The 22084-nt window shown below is 36.8% G+C and overlaps 1 protein-coding gene across 10 annotated transcripts in view; it reads left to right on the forward strand.

Annotated features, from left to right (window-relative positions):
• The window catches only part of RAPGEF2 (Rap guanine nucleotide exchange factor 2), a 191945-nt gene that overhangs the window by 128266 nt on the left and 41595 nt on the right, over nucleotides 1-22084 (forward strand). For 6 of the 10 annotated variants that reach the window (XM_068942402.1, XM_068942403.1, XM_068942405.1 and 3 more), the window contains one exon: nucleotides 14242-14373. The exons of 1 other annotated variant lie outside the window; for it this stretch is intronic. In XM_068942402.1, the coding sequence (XP_068798503.1) occupies nucleotides 14242-14373 (132 nt within the window). The remainder of the gene's footprint in view (nucleotides 1-14241; nucleotides 14374-22084) is intronic. 3 more of the 10 variants (XM_068942406.1, XM_068942407.1, XM_009677154.2) reach the window with 1 other exon arrangement.

Raw genomic sequence — 22084 nt, forward strand, 5'->3', positions numbered from 1 at the left:
GCAAGTAATAAGCAGTGGTCAAATTCCTCAATCTACAATGTCTTTCACTCAGTTTATAAATATTACATCATTTTATCAGTCTAAAATCTGTCAGCTTGTCTTCTTACAAGCACAGGCGCGGCGCACTGGGTCATTTGGACACACTGACTGAGTAGGATTTATTAGTTTATAGCTCGACTCCAAACTGTGACTTTGCAAGCAAGAGAAGCAGATTAAAGCTTCTCCCTTGCCACACGCACGCTCTGCAGAATGACTTTATACAGATGACATCATGCTGTTTTGTAGGTCTGTTCCCTTTGTGTGTTTAGTCATGTTGGCTTGCTTTAAAGTTAAAAATAGGCTTTTACTGTTCTGTGCTGCTGTTACTCCTGCAGAGCCAAGAGAGTGCGAGCCGGGTTGTGTTCTTAGGACCCTGTCAGTAGAAATATTCCTAAATTCCTCTCAGCCGCGTGCCTGCTGAATGCTACAGGAGTTGTGCGAATGTCAGGAAGGTCTCATGTGGCATGTGGGACGTTTTGACAAGATGTGGTGATGCCTGAAAGAGAACGAGGCTGCAGAATTGGAACGTAGATTCGATATTGGTCATTTGATGGCTTTGAACGTGGGGTGGAGGAGGCATTGCACCTGGCACCTGGACATATATGGCTACATTGGAAATGTGATCATCATTCAAAATGGGATAATTGTGGGAAATCTAAACCTACTTGTGGGAGTTGTTATTTAATTAACTATATCCTAGGTTTGCATAGCCATCTTCGCTGTTCTCATTTTAGTCCAACTACACTTTTTGTGCTCTTGATTTTTTTTTTTTTCCTTGTACATAAACAGCTAAAGGTACTTAAAGTTATGTTGTATGTTATCTGCCTCTGCTTCTTCCGTGATCAGGGTAGAGCTTAACGTCTAAATCTTAATTTATTCCTGATAACTAGCTATGAAAAAGATCTTCCAACTACTTGGCGAGCATTAGGTCTCTGCTATTCCAGATTGTTCAGGAAATAGCTGAATGTCAGACTTGGAAACAGGCTGAGGAGAGACATCCATATTCAATTTTGACGACCATCTCCAATGGATTGATTAGCAGCTACATTTTTTGATATTTAAATAAGAAGCAGAGTATACATGCCTTCTGTTTGAAATATTCTTAAATGATATAGAAGGATCCTCTCCCCACGCCCCGTTATCCTCACTTCTAAGTGTGGTGGCATGAGGAGAAGGAAAATGCGCAGATTTATGTGTTTAGAAGCCTTTGCAAAGTGTCCTACTTGAATAATTAACTCTCTGTCTAGAAATGGTGTTCCACTGAATTTTTATGGCAGTAGAGAAGGCTAGTACTAACCTCTTTTAAAGTGAAGCTGTTCACAACTGTAAGAGCAGAATAAAAAGCAAAGTAAAATGAAGGCAGAGTGTTAATTTCTGTTAATAACTGTAAAAGTCTGCTTGCGATATGTACCCCGCCTTGCCCATTGGTATACAACTTCTAAGAATATTTCCATGTCTGACTCTAGAGTTTTCTGTCCTGTTCAGTCTGGCTCAGTTCCAAGAGTATGTTTTTAGTTGCAAACATTTTTCTAGTTTTGTGAGGAGATGAGAGATTTCTTGTACATCACAGCAAAGGATTTCAGTTATTTTACTTAATAACTTGAGAGTTTCTAGGGTGCCTGAATGCAGCTCGTATTCCTAAATAGCTGAGTAGTAAAGCACAGTTTCACAGACAGTGGTGTGCATGTCAGCAGTAGTATAGAGAAAATCTTGTTATCTACCTCTTTTTTGTTGAAGGTTGTTTAGACAGTTAAATGTCACTCCTACACTTGCCACTTCCATTAGTATCGTACATCACTCTTCTCTCTGTGCTGAGAAAAACAAATTTAGGAACGTCTGAGTTAGAGCAATAGGATTTTTTACCTGGGGCTCCAGTGTTCCAGCTGGGGTTTTGTTCTGTTAAGTATGCAGAGATAACGTGATTAATACAGGAGATGACTAAAAGGTCTACCGCTTTTACGGAAGGAAATAACCTTGTTAAACTCCTGCAGCACGGGGTGTTATAGCCAAACCATTTTAGCGCTGTCATAAATCAGTGGTTAAAATTGGACTCACAAATTTTCTGGTTATTGTAAGATGACCTACTGAAATAGTTGAGTATATACGCGCGTACTGAGTCTCTGTGGTTTATCTTCTGATAGATGGGAAGAGAAAAAGGGATGGGTTTCACTAAATGTATTGGCAGAAGTGGGCTTGCGGTGTTCGTCCTAGTATTTCTAGCTGATTTGCGTCTTATTTTCCTGCAGCTTGGTAACCTCAGATTTGAAAAGTCTCTTTATAGATAGAAACCACTGAAATATTGCTGCATGAAAATATAGAGATATATATATTTAGTAGACTGCTGATCTAAGGAAGGACTATAGGGGCTGATTTAAACTCTGTGTGCGCCTGCATAGACACAAATAAATACATTTCTAGAAACCATATCTGAATGTCAGTATTTTAAGCAGAATAACATGGTTCTTCAACTGCAGGCATCTCCTTGCTCGTAAGCAGTCTGGTTTTAGCTGGCACCACATATGCCCTTTTTGTTTTGCTTTATCTTTGAAGCAAGTTGGGAAACTAATATCTTGTGAATATGTTGTTGTGGACGTTGGGAAACATTAGATAATAGAAGAAATGGGCTAATTGAACTTAGCATTTGATTTTACAGTTTTGAATAACTGATGTTTTGAAACATGAGTTCTAAAAGTTTTTGTAAGTGTGAAAAATTTTCCACTCTTCAAGGGAAAAGGCAAATAAAATAGTACAGTAAGCAAAACCCGGGGGTGTTACAGTAACATGCACTTCCATTCGGTTGTCATGGCATGGGTACTGCTATGATTTAAAATCTCATAATAATAAAGCTGTTTGACTGGTAAGTATGTTAGCAGAGCATTAAAAAATCATAGCCAAGGTAAAATCATACTATTTTAAGATTTTGCAGCATTAGCGATGTATAAAGGGAAGTGCTTGTCACTTAAATATTTTGAGCCTGTCTTCTTGTTGTGCTATTTTTGTATTATTCAGCAAAATAGTGAGACCTTCTTTTAGGATATATTTCTTCATAATGCAAATTTGAAACTTTGTTTTTTACTTTCTGTAAATCAATCTCAAAACTACTTTCTCCAAACTTTAAGATACCTTAAATAACTTTTTTTAAAAAAGAATCGTATTGTCTCATTTAGAAGTGATTTTTCTATTCTTTTTACCCCAAATTTCTAATTTTGTACCCAATCATTTTGAAATACTGTGTGTTATGTAGTTAGGAATCTCCCCAATAATACAGCAAAACAACTCAAATGATTAAGGTAATACACGTTTTTGCTTTATATTAAAGAATGCTGTGATGTCAATATTTTTAAAAACAAGATTGAGCATTGCTTTGCTATCCACTTGTGCATGAAGATATGCATCTTGCAGTATTGCAGTTCAGGCTTTTTGTTTAATGGACTAAACAAAACTACAGAAATCGATAGTCTAGACCGAGCACGTAGAAAAGAACAGTAGTCAGTACTGTCAGATTTCTTATTTGGATCCAGTCATTAGTGGGAGAATTATACACGTCTCTTTCCTATCACTGTAGTTATTGAAAAGCAAAATCATTGTATTTGAAAAAAATCTCATGAGCTATACCTTGATGCTGTAAAGCAAAGATGATCTTTTAGTTAAAGCTCCACAGATGGCATTTACATGACTGTAGACATTAGCGTACAAGAAAAATTGTTTAATTGCTTGTAAATAGTTGTCATGCTGTCACTTTTAAATTTCATCAAATTTCTTCCAATTAATTAGATATTTTGTAGAGGAAAGACTAAATGTACAAATGGAAACGTCCAGTTTTTCCATCTGTGCACAGAAACTACCTCTGCATCTATCTATCTCTTAAAATATTTTCTGTGCAAGTGTACAGAATACGTATACCTTTACTAAGAAACTGTCAGGAGTAAAATCTAAAACTATGTTAATCATCTTGATTTTTTTATTTTCCTTCCTCTGGTTAGCCTATGTTTCTGAATGATAAATATAAGAAACAAGCTGGCACCTCATTCCTCTGCTTGGAGGAATGACATGGTCCTGGAAGGGATTTTCTGGGTCACTGCCATTGCAGGCGCTGAGTTGTACAGCGCCTTCGTAACTTTAGCTTCAGTTCAAAAGCTTTTGCTGCCCCTGCTGCGTGTGTTTTTGAGAATCTCCGCAGCTGAGTAGGTAGAAACCTTCTTCCAACTTCCTGCTTGTTAGTTTTAGCATCTCTCTTTCTTCCTTTCTCTTTCTAAGTAGTGATCATATGCTCTTTCACTTCAGGCTGAACAAGCCATGCTGCTCTTGCACTTTCTCAAATGCTAATTTCTTTCTTGTCTGATAATTCTCATAGTTCTTCTCTGAATCACCTTAAGTGTATGGCTTTGAGCCCATCTTTCTTGAAACATATAGCTAGGAATGTGTGCAGCGCTTCCAGTTGCGGTCTCCTCCGGGGCCCTGGATTGTAGTCAAAAACTTCTGTATCTCTGGATGATGCATGCTGTGATTTCTTGTGGTTCCTCTTCTGCTGCATCACCCTAACAGTTCAGTCACCTTCCAATCAGCTAGTAATTTGAAATCTTTTCCTAGTAATTTCTGACAATTAAGCTTCCAGGTTGCTGTAATGCTTTTTTTTATTTGTCTGAAAGTGCGTGATCTTGCATCTTCTCATACTGCGGATTATAAGATCATCCTACTTTCACAGAGCAATATCCTGCTCACCCTTTGTACTGACAGTGTCCCGTTGCATTGTTAATCAGCAAGTTTTGTCAGCATGTTTGTGATGCGTCTCCATCTTTATCAGTTTTCTTTTTTCCCCTAGTTGGAAAGAGGAGATTTCTAAGATTTTTCCTGCATTTGTCATTTTTCATATGCAGTCCTTAAAAAAAACACCACTCAGGTTGACCTTCGTTTAGTTTTTCTTTATTCTAGGATAGAAAATTAAAGCCAATGCATTCCGATTTGCTTTACTGTTGTAAGGGAAGTTCAGCATCAGTAGTTTAGTAGTAAAGTGTAGTAGGTCTGGTTAAACAGCTGCAGCTGTTTAGCTGAGCTGCCCCAGGTGGTCTTGAAAAACTTAGCAAGTTTGGGTTGTTGACTAGAGTGCTGTACTCCTGAAGTGAAATACTTTGGGTAGAAAACAAAAAAGCAACACGTGGTGTAAGAAAGCTCTGCTGATGGAAGTCTCGACACTTAGACGTGAAACATATCATGGATCTTTAACCACTTAAATTTTGTCCAGGTTAGATGTTTTTATGTTTGGGCAAGGTACTTTACTTACTTGTAGCAGTTTTCAAGCCAGAATAAAGCATTAAGACTGAAAGTAAAGTGTGGCCCCAAGTGCCAACAGTTTCATTACTGCTATTGTAATTGGTCTTTTAATATACCCATGTACACCTGTAAGAACCTGAAATAAGTCTGCAAAGGTGTATTTGAGAGTCTGGTCCTTTATTTAAAATGTTCTGCAGTGTTTAAAACATCTTGTTTGAAAGTGTTTGAATTATCATTTCCTGTAACCATATGCACACATACAGTGCTCTTGAACTGTTTTGCCTTTACATCCGTAGTCATAAATCTTTCCTGTGCTTTCCTGTGGAAGCGAAGTTTGTTACCATGTGCTTCACTCCTTCCTATTACACAGTAGTTGTAACAGGCCAAGAAGTTCAAAAGTTAACCTTATAGGTCCCCCAAAATACTGAAAGTAGACCCTTTAGTTCCTAGTCAAGCAGCAAGAAGTTCTCAACTTATTAAACGCCAAAACAGCCACAAGACAAAGTATTTAGAAATATCCAGCTGTGCAGAAAAACATCATTTGGAACGTACATTGTCTTAATGCCACGGTCACTCACCAGAGAGAAATCTGTGCAAAGTCAGTCTTTAATATTGCCTTCCATAGATAGCTACAACTCCTTAAATAAGAAGGAACTGTATCAAAGTTCAGTAGTCGAGCTCATTAGCTGGTTAGAGCAGTTGGCCGCTACGCATCTTTCAGTTGGCTGTCCTCTTTCAGCATCGTTTGCAGAGTTCGCAGCGATGGAGACACCTGCTCATGAGTTTCTGGGCACTGTCCTGTGCCCAGTTTTTGCACTGGGCCTAAACCGCACTAAACTGTTAGCTAGGCTTGTTGGGTTTTGAAAAATAGTCACACCGTTTTGCTTGGTGGTCATGTGCACAATTCCCAACAAGCTCAGTTTTATCTGTAGAGCAATACTGCATCCATTGGAGCAACGTTTTCCTTCACTCTAAAAGGACAAAAGTAGCAGGCAAGGCAGAGAATTAGAACACCGATTCTTTTAACTAGTTTTGTCCCCTCCTACCTTCAAAATGTATCAGAAGGAAATTGAAATTCCTCAGGATGGTCTTTTTCTCAGACTAAACAGAAATGGTAGTTCAGTGACTATGTGTAGTGATCTAAGTTGTCATTATTTAGATTTCCACCGTACGTATTCCCTTCCCAGTTTCAGTCAACATTTTAGGAAGTTGTTGGTTTGTATGCAAATATGGACTGAACACAGCAGGGTCTGTTAAGGATCCTGAATATGAATGCTTGATGAAACAGTGGGGTACCTCCCAGAGTTGTGTGATTTATTATTGTAAATATACGGACATAATACACTAGAAAAGACATTGCACCTTTTGTAGATTGAACAGTTTTTCAAAGTCACTAAGGATGGATCTGATCTAAATTGTACACAAAAACAAAATGACCAACATAGAATATCAAATGCTCTTAACGAAAAAACAGATGGGGAGGCCTGAAAATCCTACATACTCCTTTCTACAAGATGTCACTTACCTGCAGTGCTTGAGAAAATTTTAGCAGAGAGAACAAAAATCTCTCGGCAATTAAACTGAAGATACAGATGGTTTTTCTCTGGAGGGGTATAGAGCTGTTAGTTCATAAAGATTAAAAAAAAAAAAAATCCCCACAGCGTTTGAACAGCAGTGCTCTCTACAAAATCTACCTATTCCTTAAAAACAGCACCATTTTGTTATTAGCCCTAGGTAAGGTAATGTGACTTACATGTTTTCTGTCAGAAAATTAGTTCCTGGAAAACTTTGAGAGACGACGGAACATAATGTTTCCTCATACAATTGAGCAACTCGATGGAAAGTTGTCTGGTCTTACATATATATCCACAGTCAAAACAGTTCTAGAATAGATTATTTGTTTTGATCTCTAAGTATCATAAAAGCAGAATTGCCGCAATGTCAAAAGCAGCACAGATTCATATCCTTTGTGGCCAAATCAAAAAGTTACACTGAGTTTTAGCAGATACTTTCTGAATGAGAGAGATTTCTGAATAAAGTTACTCTGTTGTTGCAGAATTGTTGCTGTTTATTCTAACCACATTATAGTGGTTTGTGTTCAGAAGTTCACAAGCATGAAAAGAGCTTTAGAAAGTTATGTTCTCAGTTTAGTTTGATTTAGGTTGATGCATACATCCTTCACTTTTTTTCTTTTTTATTCTTACTTCACGATCGTTAAAAATACTTATATGGTACACCTTTTTGTCTATTTTTATGGAATTTATGAGTTGCCAATAAATTGACATTAGTGTTTGCTGAAGGAATAATATTTATACCATATCTGCAAGTATAAAATACTGAATTCACTGAATCTGTGACAGAAATGATGTCAAAGGAAAAAGCAAATACTAAAGGATCTGGTTCTACCTCAGATAAGGTAGATAAGTTAAACAGAACGGAGGTGTGTCAGCGATGCACTTTGTACTTTGAAAATCGTTGCCCCCAGAGCTTTGCTCCCATTCCCCAGATGCTCATTTGCATTTCACCACCTCTGTCCCTGTGCAGAAGTCAATAATCTTTCCAGCAAAGGATAATTATGTTCAGTGCATTAAATGCTCATAGGGATTAGCTGCTGAGAGCTATGAGATATGCAGTAAGCTGCAATCATTGTGTGGTTTGTGTCTGGGAAGCAAAATGAAGTTCATCTTCTCTCCCTCCTTCCCTCCCTCCCTTAGGTCACATTTCATTAGTTTCAACATCTGAATAGTTTTATGGAGGGAGTACCTACAGCAAAGTATCAGTGCAGGAAAATAGGAAGAGCCTGTCTGAAAACCTCCTTGTAATGCTGCTTTTTTTTTTTTTTTTTTTTTAATATGAGAGGCGTTCTGTTGTGAGCTTAGAATATAGACAAGAACGGGCTCAACAGCAATAGTACGCAGAATATTTTCAGAGCATGGGTTATGTCTTGTGTTGGGCTCAAGTCATTTTAAGAACACTTTTAAGGTGGGTCCCTATGAACGTTGAGCCACTGTTTCATGGAAAGATGACTGATTAAGAAAATATTTAGATTCAAAATAGGACATGTATTTTGTATACACTGGCAAAAAAATGAATTATGTATACATTTGCATAAAATGAATCATACATACAAAAGCCAGAGGGTTGCATTTCATGTCTTAAGCACTTAACTCTTCTGTTGGTGAAGTTTTCAGAGAAAATATATGCATCCTTATAACTTTTTCCATCCTACCCCTCTGTAAAAGGAGATCGTGCTTCCATGGGAGTTGCATCCTAATTAGAATTGCATATAGTTTAAACTTATTTTAAATTTAACTGTACACTGAACATGTCAGCCTGCATCATGTCTGTAGACAAAATCAATAGAAATTACTTTATTATTCTGTAATTACTTATATTGACTGCAGCATTTTAAATCACTGAACCATAAAAATAATGTTCTCCTTGATATCTCTCTTGGTTAGCGAAAGAATTATATTGAAATAGCAAGTTGAAAAATACTCACTATTATTACAGACATTTCTTCCTTTTGTCCGGGTATATCATTAAATGTCATAAATCTGAGTATAGCATTAAAATACAAAAGATTTACAAGCTTCTAATGTAAAAATAAACATTTACATATAGTAGATGAATTAAATATTACTGAATTGATAGAATACTGAAGAATACTGATTTGTAATATAGGCTCTTCTATTGCAATAAAAATTAAAAATTAAATTTTGTATCTTACTGTCAGTGGAAAAAAAAGAAAGTCAAAGGTGTAGTCCTCAATTTTTTGGCTACTGCTGCTGATACAGAATACCAAAAATACTGTGTTTTAACTTATTTAGATTTTTGAGACTAAGTGTAAGTATTTTATATAAAAGAATTTAAGTGACACATCTTAAAATGTTTTTATTACATTCTTTTATTAATAAAGAGATACTACAGGATAAGCACAGAATGTGTTTGAAGCCGAAGAATTAGTGCTTGCTCATTTCTGAGATTTAATTTCAGAAAGGGGAGAACGTTTGTAAAGTTGATGTTCTGGGTTGTCCCGTATGTTTGGCCTGTCTCGGTGGCACTGAGTTACCTGCGGGATCGTTCCCCAGGAGTTGCTTAACAGAACGTTACGCTGCCTTCTCTTAAACTCCATATTTCAGCTGATGCACTTCAGTTGCTTTGCAGATTTTATAAATCTTTCCTAAAGTGCTGAACAGCCTTCAATGGAAGCTGTTGTTTGTGAAGTGTTTAGTGATGTGTCTGGTCTGACATGAGTGGTATGTTGGAGCTCTTTAATCAGAATGCTTCTGATATTCTATTAAAATTATATTCTTATTTTGTGCTTTTTTTCTTATTATACCATTTGTACTTGTTTTCACATGTAAAAACAATTTATTTTTGAAAACATAAGAGAATTAACCCTTTTGTGATATATTTGATGACTTTTACATCTTGTCTAGTAAATACCTTGAAAATATGTTCATTTTTAAAAATGCTGTGTTAGTAACATGAGCCCAATCCTTTCCCGAGTTTAAGTGACATAGAATGCACTGGAGCTCAAGCATTTGGTTGAGAGGCTAAGAAAGAGAAGCCCAGCACAAACCCAGAAGTGGCATATATTCAGGGCCTTTTGTTATGCAGAAAGGCATGCTGTAGAGGAGGAGAAAATCATGATGCTCCTAAAATAGGAGACACATATTCAGAGCAAAGTAATTGTTAGCTTTGCGTGCATATGAGTGATGACTCACTTTGAGGGTGGAAATAATAAAATGCTGCTTCAAGATAAGAAGATTGATGATATGTTTTAAGATACTGTACCTTTCAAAATGGAGACATCCCTGTGTCCTTAAGACAGTTTGACATAATTGTTTTTGTTTGTTTAATTGTTTTCAAGAACAAACCTCTTGGAGACCTCAGACATTGTTTTTCTTCAGGGGTGTGTGTGTGTGCACACACATATGCAAATACATCTATGTATATATAAATGTGTGTGTATGAACTCTTTAAGTGTATATGCTTGCACATATACTAAGAGCTGTATGCAAAGTACGAAATACTGTTTTTTTAACATTTTATTAGTCCATGTTTTGGATTTAAAATTTGGATTAATTTTTTTTTGTTATAGTAAACTTAATGAGATCTCTGCATACAGAGCCTGAATGTTTCTCACTTACGAGTTTGTTCTGAAAATAGCAGTTAACAGCACAGTTATCTGGTTTTATCTCTTGACTATTTAATATCATGTACATGTAATATATTTTGAAAATATAGTCACTTAAGAATGAATCATGCATTTATTTTTCTAAATTACCCTGCCTTGTTTTTATTCCGTCTGCTGGTTCATTCTGATGCTATGACCACAAGTGTTCAATAGCGCAGTTAAGAAACATTGTAGTTGCTGGCTTCAGCAAATCTGTAGTTTAGTGTTTTTTATTGTCACTGAAAAATAAGTGCTTGTTGTGTCAAAGTTACTTTTTTCCTTATTTCTTTGAATGACTCCTTGAAACTAGCCATCACTTAATGAAAATACAAAACAAGAAAATAGTGACTCGATTCTGATGCTGTTTGTGGTGTCCTCAGTACTCTATAGCTGATGTTACTGAGGGAAACACTATGTCCTTAGATTTTCTTATATTGTCACGTGATCTGGAGGACAAAGCTTGTGTTATAAATGGACTGTACTGACTTCTACACATTACAAGACCACCTTTATTTTTCCTGTGATACTAAATACTAAAGTGAATGGAAGGATAGCTGAATGCAAATACTGAGTGCTAAAAATTTCATGATAAACAAATTATGTTTAGTAGCTCAGCACATACACCTGCAGTGGTGAATTTAACCACCATATATTTTTCAAAAGCAGAGACTGATGTTCCTTGCTATTTTTTGCACTGAAAGCAATAGCATAGCTTCCTAGTGCTGTTTGCTAATCACGTTCTCTTTTCCAGTGCCAGCGAGAGACTGGATATGTCTGGGTGTGCCAGGCAACTGTTAGGCTGGCTGCTGGCACTGCTCAGGTTGTAGCAAGTTCCTTGAAAGCTGCTTTTCAGGCCTGCCCTGCGTACTGAATGCCCTTACCCAACGCTGTCTGTCCCACCAGCTCCGAGAGTGCAGGGAGGCCTCTGCCATTGTAATCGGGGCTTTGCTTTTTTCTTTTTGCCATTAAACGCTTTAAACAGCCATTAATGACCGAGTTACCAGTGTAGGTATTCATCACATACTCTTTTCCCTGAGCTCACAATTTAGACGTTTAAGTGATTTTTTTTTTTATTATTACTTATTCACACCATTTCCCACCTTAATTTATTTGAGGGTAGGGCAGCAGAAGTGGAGGCCCCCTTAGGGCATGTACATAAAGATGTAGTATCCTGCAAGGATGTGAGCATGTGTTTTCTGCTGTGAATATTCCTATTTGATTAGGATCAAAGTGACTAGTTAGGTTGCTCTGAGTACAATGCCTGCGTCCGAGCTGCTGCTGTCACCACTTGGCGAGCCCATCTGATGCTGCACGGCTTTGACTTAGGAGCTCTTCTGAAACCAGTAATCACCAAACGCTCAGTTGATTGTTTACAATCTAAGTATGCCAAGGCTTATTTTTATTGCGTTGTGTTTTATCAGTTATTGTGGCATCTTTTGCCTTTTCCTACTGCCTACGTAATAATACAACCAAAATACTTGCTGTTGATTTAAGACACTTGTAAAAGGAGCTGTGTATTAAATACAGCTTGATTTAATTTTTTTTTTTATCAGACTGACTGGATTTGCTTTGGTGTAAGGCTCTTAAGAATTGTTGTTGCATTGATGAAGTAAATGCTATTGTTACTGACATTTTGAAAGACATTATGAAAAATTAACATGTTTCCCCGGGCTCAAACTGAGTTGACATGTGTTTCCCTCTGGAATTAATGTTTATTAGTGACTGTTTGAAATAGTTCCTACTTTATAACATTATTGTATAATATTTTTTGTGAGTTTTCTTTAGGTGTGTGAATCTTACATGATTTGTGCATGGATGTTAAAATAATATGTAGGTTTTCCACTTGGAAATAAATCTGGGCTACTTTAATTCTAGAAGGCTGTTGTACTTACAAGAGTAAATGACGTATTCATTGTCACGAAGGAAAATAGTGCTGATTCACTTTCCATACATTCTACCTATGGAGTGTATATTTATATGCAGAATGGTTTGAATCATGATCAAAAATGAATGTAATGGCCTGAATATCGGTAAATAATCTTCATTTTCATGCTGATGCAAATCTACAGATGAAAAAGGCAAGCAGCAGAGTCATCAAATGTTATAACTGACACACTTTCTTATTACTATATTTTCTCCTTTTGGTGTATAAGCAACGATGGTGAACATAATTAGATTTTTCTGGAGGCCTCGTCCAAGGCTGTATGTATTAGAGTATTGCTTTTGTTAATTGTCCGTTTGTTGTTGATTAGTATATGAAGATCAAATCTAGCTCTGAGCTGGCAGAAGCCTTTCAGGGTTGTTAATGTCTGCTTCCAGTTGTTAGCCCCTCTTTCAGGTAAAATAGTAAGAAAGAGTTCTTTAAACTATAGGCACTTTTGCCATCACTGATGCAATCACGTTGTCATAAGGAAGAGATCCTTTTCAGGTGTATTACAACAGGAATGGCCAGTCAGGCTAAATAAGACTAGGTTTACTGTGTGTCCGCTTTCACCACAAATCCTAAAGCCAAGGCTCACGCAGGGTGTGTTCTCCAAACACAGACCTAAACAAGGCAAAAAGCAGTAAAATTACTCAGCGTCTTTAGCTGTATGAAGGTAATCATTTTCTGAAGCACGTTCTCTCTCATGACTCACAGATGATTTTTCTCCTAACTTTTTATACTGATCAAACTATTACATCTTAACGCTGAATGAGTGTTTTCCACTTCCATCTGATGAGAATGCTAATAATGCCAGGGTAGCATCAGTAGCTGACATGGCTGGATGTACGGCGTATGACATTTTTATTACAAATGCACCTCAGTAGAGAGCATCTACCCTGTGTGACCTGAAAAAAAAACAAAAATTAGTAAGGGAAGTTATTTTTTTTAGCAAACAAAATGTTTATTGCATCTCAAAACTAATACTTTAATATACTTTTATTGACTAGAAATAGGATGGATCCTACTAGAAGTAGGATCTCCCCTTTATGGGGAGATGAGTGAGAATGGCTGAATTTGCCCCTGAAATATGTTTTAAATATTTCCTCAAACATTAAATACTTTCCTTTATGAAAGTTAATGTTTGATGTTTACACTTCTTATGAATTTTATGGGAGCTGTGTGCATAAAGCAGTATTAAAATGTATCACAAATTTTGATGATTACCAAATGTGGTGTCTTGTTTCATTTTTCAGCAACACGTGCACGTGTGAGCAAACTCATTTCAGGATGGTAGCTCTTTGCAGTTATGTCACTGTTCCTAGGCTTTCTCTTTGCCATCACGTTATTTGGTTCAAAGTACAACAGATAGCTCAGCGTCTTGGAATTTACTTGTCTATAAGACACTTAAAAAGCAAAGGAGTTAGCCACATACAGAGCAGTGTGGTGTGGGCTTTTTTTTTTAATTTGTTTTTTTTTTGACGTTGGAACTAGTATAAGATTCGTATGCAGTTTAATTCCATCTAAACCCCATAGCAAGATATTTAAGAGTTTTGGCGTGAGGGCAATTGTTTAATTATTTTTTTGTCCTCAGTTATGGTTTTTTGCATCTCTTGTTATACTTGCAGCGCAGTCATAATATTTTGCTGACTTCTGAATGAAGAAAACCCTGTAAATCTCAAACTTGTCAGCTGCATTCTCAATCCCCAATGGTTTTCTTAATACAGTTGGTACTGGCAGGGAGTCAAGTGTATCATGAATGATTTAAATTCATTTTGCTGTGTATTTACCTCAAATTGTAATGATGCTTTTTCTGCTCCGTCTATAGCTTCCTGCAGATTTCACAAAGCTGCACCTTACTGACAGTCTCCACCCACAGGTGACCCACGTTTCGTCGAGTCACTCAGGATGTAGCATCACTAGTGATTCAGGAAGCAGCAGCCTTTCTGATATCTACCAGGTAAGACTGGAATGGATGCTCATGGGAGAAGCAATTGCTGACAGTTTTGACATGAATAGCTGAATGCCCATGCGATTGCATATTGCCAGTTTTCATCTGCCAAAAAAGCAATAGATTTCAAAAAATTATTTTTGTTTGAGTGGTCATAGTTTGAGGATTTTATCCACTACTTACTAGATCTGATGTTTGAAAACTCAGTGTAATCTGTGAAACACAGAGGTGTAGGATTTGCACCTTCTTCAGTATTGCACTTCATGGAGTCCATTTGTATTTTGTAGTTTTTGAAGAGGAAATGTTCCTAGATTCCCTTATCTCAAGGTCACGCTGCCTCGCCATGATGAAATCCATTTCTGATTTCAGCTTTTCACCTCACTTTTCTGTATGTTTGATTTGCCATATGTAAAATGGGAACAGAAGTTTACTACTATTTTGAGAAGACTTTGAGATCTGTTGATGCAAAGTGCTTATGAGTTGGGCACTGTTATCGAAAACTCGATCAGAATTTTAAAACTATAAAGTTTTTATAAGATCTAGGACCTTGTGAAGGATTTTTCTTCTTGATGCCATGTTTTACAACTTTCAGATGGCTTCAAAAACTGGAACATATTCAGTGTCAGGGAGGAAGAGGTATGCAGTGAGCAGCCTGTGCTGGCCTGAATTGAAGGGCAAATTCCAGTTTCCGCACCTTGTAAAGACAGAGCGTTAGCTTTTTGGTAATGCTTTTTCTCCTGGACACCTGGGAAAGAGGTGGAGGTTGAACTTGTGAGACATTTAAAATTCTTGCTTCTGGGAGACTTTGTTCCTTTTTTGAAGCAATTTGAGTTTTGAGAGACTTGCTGTAAAACTGATCCACCGAGTCCTTAGAGCATTTAGGGGTGTGTGTGTTTACAATCTAAAGACAAATTAGGAAAAAAACAAAAAAAAAAAAAACTGAAATAATAAAAGCAGAGGAGAAAGTCTAGATTCCGCTCTTGATATTAGCGGTTCCTGCAACTTTAAAGACAAGGATTTGTCCCTGTGATAGCGATATATAGTAATTTGTTATTCTGAAAAAAACGAATCAAGTTTAATTAAAACATTGTTATATCAAAAAGATCTTTAAAAATTTAACATGACCAGTTCTCCATGAAGCTCTGTTTACTAGAGGAAGAATAATGTTTATGTTTTGAATGCTTTTTAAAATTTTGGAAAGGCAACTGGATTTAAGTGAATGTGGTCTTTTAAATAACAGGGGAAAACATCCTCTATACAAATACATACATCTTCAGTTGTTGTGAGAATTGGTGTTGTATGTTCCAGGGTGCACACTGGGGTTCTTTTTGGCTGTCCTTCATGTACTCTAACTTGAATAATTGCAACACATAGTTGTAGCATGTAGTCTGCTTTGAGTGAATAAACCTGTAGGCTTTTCTGTGGGAGAAGGCAGGCTAAAAAGAGTCTCAGTTCAATTTAAATAGTAATTGCAATAATGCAAACGCTTATTCTTGCAAAAAAAAAAGTGAAAGTAACTGAACCTTTTAGACATAGCATATGCCAATCAAGTACATTTGTCAGAATTTATTCTGAAGAGAAGATTGCTTTGAGACAGGATTTAGGTTTATCCTGTGAGGACGAAGAAGGTGTAAAATCAGCTTTGTTATTTAAATCTTCTATAGATTTTCATATCTCTCACTCTGAAGATTTTACACTTTAACGTAAAAATAACGAGTCCCTCTAGGGACCCAGATGTAGGTGGTATTTAGATAGATTATAGTCATCTAGCTACTTTCTAGAGGACTTGAAGGAAAATTTTCACAAAGTTTCAGCAAGACTGACATGACTCTGAAAAATTGCTGAAATTTAGGATTTTGAGGAGGGTGTTTCTGTAGAAACTGCAGAGAAATGCTTCTGTATGTAGTCACTTATTTAGTATATGACTTTGATAGGAGCTCGTTTGCAATAAGACTCAACAGGTGATGTTTTGAGAGAGTTACTAATTTTGTCAAGTATTTACGTGGAGAACCATACATTTTTCTTGTTTTAAGTGATACTTTAAATTGATTTTTAAGGCATGCTTAAAAATTTTAATTGAGGCACTTTGTCGTTCTTGGTGATTGTAAGAAAAATATTTTCTGATTTCTTCAATTACTCTGCAGTTAATTCCTTATTAAAGATGTCTTGGCACAGATATATTCAGATATATGTAATTGTACAATGTCAGAATAATTACTAAAGTAACTTCTATATGTGCAGACATTGAGAAATATGAGCAAGTATTTTGCAATGTAACCCTCTATTTTTGTGTTAATACTTATACTTTAAGACACAGTTATTAAAAATAAAATTGAATTGATGTGTTCAGGGGTGGAAATGAAACTTAAGATTCTTAATCTTAAATTCTTAGCTTTACTGTATCAAATACTGTCATTTTTAATGATTTTTTTCATATTGTGGCAAAGCATTAATTTCTTACCTCAGTTCCAGTCATAACGGAATGTGATGTAGGCATGTTCAGGTTAGGTTAAAGAAATGCAGAAAACCCAAGACAAAATGAAACTGCAGAAAATTGAATTCTCTAGGGTCAAGACAAAGGTGAAATAAACGTAGAAATTATTTTTTGAAACTGACACATTGGATCAGTCATCCTCTCCCGATTATTTGCCTTTTCATTCTCTCCCAAGTCTTTATTTAGAAACAATAAGCCAAACCCCAGTCATCTACCTATTCACTTCTGTACTTTCATTGTAATAGGTCTTAGACAAAACATAGTATTGTTGTTCTTCTAATTTTTTTTATTTTTATGCATAACGGCATTTTTTCTTTTCAATAGGACAGACTTCTGTTGATTATGTCTAAGTAGAAAGGAATGATTTTGAAAGATTGCCATCTTATTTTTCAACTGAGAATTAAAATAAAGGTTTTCCTCTCCTAAATTATACTAGTAATTAGATCTTTACTGTTGAAATCTGAGTTAATGATATGTCATGTTTTGCATTATAGTAAGTTTTAGTTTGGTAGCCTTAGCAGCAGCTGTTTGCAGTGAAAATACATTCCTGGGCTTTTTAGATTTTTTTTTTTTTTTTAATAAATCATGAAGCTGAACCTTCAGATGCTTTCAGCACTGAGCTGAGAATACTTCCTTTTAAATATTAATACTGTAACTAAATTTGTTTGTCAAACGTTGCACATGAAAGAGCTTCTTCTTGGATAAGAATTACTTGTCAAAATGAAATATATAATCTTTTCTTTTTACCCCACCCAAGCGTGAAAAAATATTTGAGGTGCCTGTCAGCAAGGTCCTTAAATGTTATTACTTTTATTTTAGGAAACAAGTCTATAAAGTGACAAACTCCATAATGTGACTGGAGAGGAAGGGGATGCTGGGTGTTAATAGATTGTGTTTGCGTTTCTTTGTGCCAAGAGCAATAATCCTTTGCTTCTGTCCTGCGTTGACTTGGCAAAGAAACCTTTCGCTGCTGTTTCCCATGTAGCCAGTCGCTGCTGCTGCTTGTGCTTAGGAAATGCTTCCTATATACCTGTCGCTATATTACCTGGTCCGGTTATACCTGGATATCTGTTGCTTACATTACCAGGTGATGATCCTAGTTTGACAGTGGGGAAATTTAAACCTGTGAGTATGGCTTATTCTTCCTCCTTCTTTTGGGACGGCGTTGTGTTGATTTAGCTCTTTCCTTTGCCAGCCCTTCCTTGCCTCGTCCTGCCGCCAGCCGACGTGGCTTCCTGCGGGCCCCATGCCCGCTGCGGTCCGCTCTAGATGTTCTGAGCGGTGAAGGAAAGCGGTGACATCCTTTCTGTGACCCTCCCAGGATGCATGTATCGCTGGGAAGTTTTCAAGATGTCAACTTGTTTTCTTACAAGTCTGGCGTTGTAGCTCTGAGAAGAAAAGTCCGCCTTGGGGAAATTCTCTTTCTGAAAGAACCCAAACCCTTTACCTCTCGGATCAGAGAATTCGCGCAAGTCGTCTACTGCGGGATGCAAGATAAAAAGTTTTTACCTTAAGCATAGGTCGGTCTTTTTTGGGCTGTATCAGCGCAGTCCCCAGTACAAGGCACTGGGCAGCAGGGCAGGGCACTAATACAAGGGCATCTCGAAAGGCTTGGATAAGCTAGGTCTAACTGAACTCCCCACGGTTTTGGCTAAATCCTGTGCAGTACTGATCACTTACGACTAGTTCAGGTAAATCACCCTTGTTCTGAAGTTTTCAGCGTAGGAGCATCTTTCAGAGTCCTTGTTCTGTCCGCGCGTGGTATCAGTGACTGCGGTTCTGTTCTGGAGAAGCTGGCAAGAGGCGAGAGCAGTATTCCTGGTGTGCGTTGTCCGGATTAATCCATCCATAGGGAGGAGCACCACTAAAACTGACTCCCACCACTAAAACTGACTCCTGAGACAGATACGGGCTGCTGCGCTGTAAATTTTAGAATAGCTTATGAAAGAGTAAATATGAAGAGAGAGCAGTAAAGATCTTAAACTGTAGGAGTTTCAGGGTATTTCACGGCCACTTGTGCTCTTGTCAGTGGTATGTGAAAAAACAGATTATTTATTGCCTTAAATTTTTGTATGGTGTGTGTATTATAGCTGATGGTTTTAATGTGTCGCAATTAATTATATAACTAACAATAAATACATATTATAATTAGTTATGTGGATTGAATTTCATAGCAAGTTATTCGTGCTCTAACCTTTTATCCAGTGAGTTGGAAGTTAATGTAAAACAAAACTCCAGCCATGCTTTTTCTCTGTGGAGAGGCTATATCTAGTGTGCCTGTATGCTCAGAGGAGGAAATCTTTCAAGTTAATGGGACTTTTGCACGCAATTTCACTAAAGATATAGTGCCAGTGTTCTTGGTGTTTTGTATCAATAGTAAAAGGCTTATAAATGCACATGTGAAAAAATATTTTCACCAATGTCCTTAATTTCAGTTTAGTCCTCCTTCAAGCATGATGATCCATAAATAAGTTGTTTTTGAGCTGTGCTTGACTGTTTTCTGTCTTAGCTTTATGGACTGGGAGGGCCGCAGCAGACACCGATGAACCTATTTTTGGTCTGTGCAATTTAAAGAAAAACAAGCGTCTTTTTCGTTTTTGAGTTTTTCCAGCACTGTTTTGTGTCTCTCAAATGTTTGGATATTTTGCCCTGTCATTGTTGGTGGTGACATTAGTCATAGAGGGAGATTTATCCTTCAAAATGAGCACGTTTTTTCCTCCAAAAGTGTTGTATGTGTTTTTTCCTGGAGTTTTCTTTTTTAAAAAAAAAAAAAAAGGTAATAAAAGAACTAATTAAAATATTTAAAAGTGAAGATCAGTCAGCTGTTAATGTGGTTAACTTAAGTTTATTTTAGTTTTTCTTTTATATGTTGTCAAGATCAGCTGGAAGTATCATCTCCAGACGAGCATAGAAAACAAAACAGTCAAGGCCGCCCAAAACAGACCCAGACTTCCAGGCAGTTCTCCTACTCTTTCCACTTTCTCTTCCATAGTAAAGCATGTGTGTGAGAAAAAAGTAATTACAATACCAATAGGAAAAGTTACTTGGCTGTAAAGATACCGATCCATTGGATCAGGCGATATTCCTCTGGCCTCTTCTGAGCCTCTGTTTCTCAGCAGATACCCAAAGAACTGGTTGAAGAAGGAAATGAGGCAGTAAAGGAGGTGATCTTCCTCAGCTCATTTCACTGTGTTCATATTCATGATGCCTCCAAAAAATGAAAGACCACTAGAGTTAGACATAATGAGTTTCCTTTTCTATCAGTCTAAAGGAACCAACAGGGTCTTCTGTTTCCCCAGTTTGGCCTAATGGGAATGATGATCTTTCTTTTTCTTTCTCTTTTTGTTCTAGAATTAGTCAAGCAGACAAAGGCTAACTGCAAATTTACACAAGACTCCTTTGCTTTCAATCTTTTCCTAGTTATTTCACTGTATGTGTTATCTGTTACCTTTCTAATCTAGAAGTGATTTTGGTGCTGGAGATGCTTAGCAATTGAAACAACCATTTTTACAACACTGGGAAATTGGTCTTACTAGACACCGCTTAAAATCTGACAATTCTCCTTAGTTACCTAATGTGAAATAACTTTTCATGTCAACCTTGAAAATGTTAGTCTTTATTTCCAGATTTTCTTTTTGGTGATGTGGCAAGGAAAATATTAAGCTGTCATTATTATGTGATTGCTTTGAAAGTTCAGCAAATTTCTCATCTTTTCCACTGTGAAGAAGAAAATCTGCTCCCTAAGACAAAAATTTTCATCGCAACTTGTATTCAGATTTTGGAGAGATACTATTTTCTAATTTAAGCTGCAACCAGCATTTTTCCTGTGTCACCTCTTTAGATTTATAGGTAAATGAAGCTAATTACCTCTAATTACCCAAGAAACAAAGGACAGCATGGCACCTATGAAAGCACTCATTTCTGTGGTGTATTTGATCCTTGATTAAGTGCCCTGGGAATCTGTAAGCCTCATGATTGACTCTAGTACAAATTACGTAAGGTATTCATCTGGTTCTCCGGATTTTCTAAGGCTTATTAAATACCAGTGAAGTTTATAAAGAAGCCCCTGTCCTCAGAGGAACTAATCATGGTTTTCCCTTAAGTCTTACACAAATGCATGGCAATTACTTCATAACTAAGGGTTCCCGAGTACGTGTTACTCAATCTCCTAACCCATGAGGGAGTACAAAGGTGGAAAGTAGGTGGATTGTGGAGAAGCTTAGTGTGTCAGCCAAGGACTCTGAACATGTAATGTCCTGCGGAAACTACTAACATTAAAGAACTAAGTTATTTGCAGTGTACTTGTAGATAAATTAGTATGTGCTTCCAGCATGAAGACAGATCCAGTTGTCCTTCATAACGTAACAAAACTAATGCAAAATTTTTGCATGTATAAACTGGGAATGAGGCTTTGTGGGGTGTTTAATTCTTTCCTACTGTGAATGCTTCTGTGGAAAGGCTACATTTGCATTCCTTTGCTAACTTTTACATGATCACATCATTACGTTTTCAGAAAGCTGCTTGTGAAAATGTGGTTTTTTTGTCCTCTCAGAAGATAAGGTTTGTTTTTAAAGGTGTACTAAGTTAACGATACTGATTTTTTTTTTTTTTTTTACACTGGATTGTCGCATTTAATTCTGAGCTGCATTTGTTTACGTAAGCTCTGATGCTGCTATTGCAATACCAAAATGACAGCTAGTCAAGGTAATTCCTGTATTGTCACAGAATTATCTAGTATTTGATGAAAGGCTATCCCTTTACTTGGTAACTTCTAATTTAATCTTTTCCCGAATTTATAAGGGTTGGACAGTGTATGCTTTTGCAGTGATGTTTTCTGGTGGGCTTGAAGATACTGAACCGTAGTACAGTGTTACTGAAAAATACAACATCTGTTTACTGGGATCAGCTCTGTTTGTAACTGCGTATGATTAAGTGCTTCTGAGTTCTTAAAATACAGTATGAAAAGGTGTACCTCGAATATCTAATCATACCCTGTGAAGGCAGTGCAGCAGTATAATGCTATTATCTCACCTAGTGTTACACCTCATGCATAAATGTAAGATGAATATAATATTGATATCTAAGGGTGTTCAGCAGTTCTATTAGGAGCAGATTTATGCTGTGTGTAAAGGGAAGATCTGCAGTGTTGATAAATTTGATGGCTTGTATTTTTGGATAACTGTTAAGCTAGAAATAGCTGCTTTATCATTCTGGTTTCTACCAATG

The sequence above is a fragment of the Struthio camelus genome, chromosome 4, assembly GCF_040807025.1.
Source record: "Struthio camelus isolate bStrCam1 chromosome 4, bStrCam1.hap1, whole genome shotgun sequence".
NCBI lineage: Eukaryota > Metazoa > Chordata > Aves > Struthioniformes > Struthionidae > Struthio > Struthio camelus.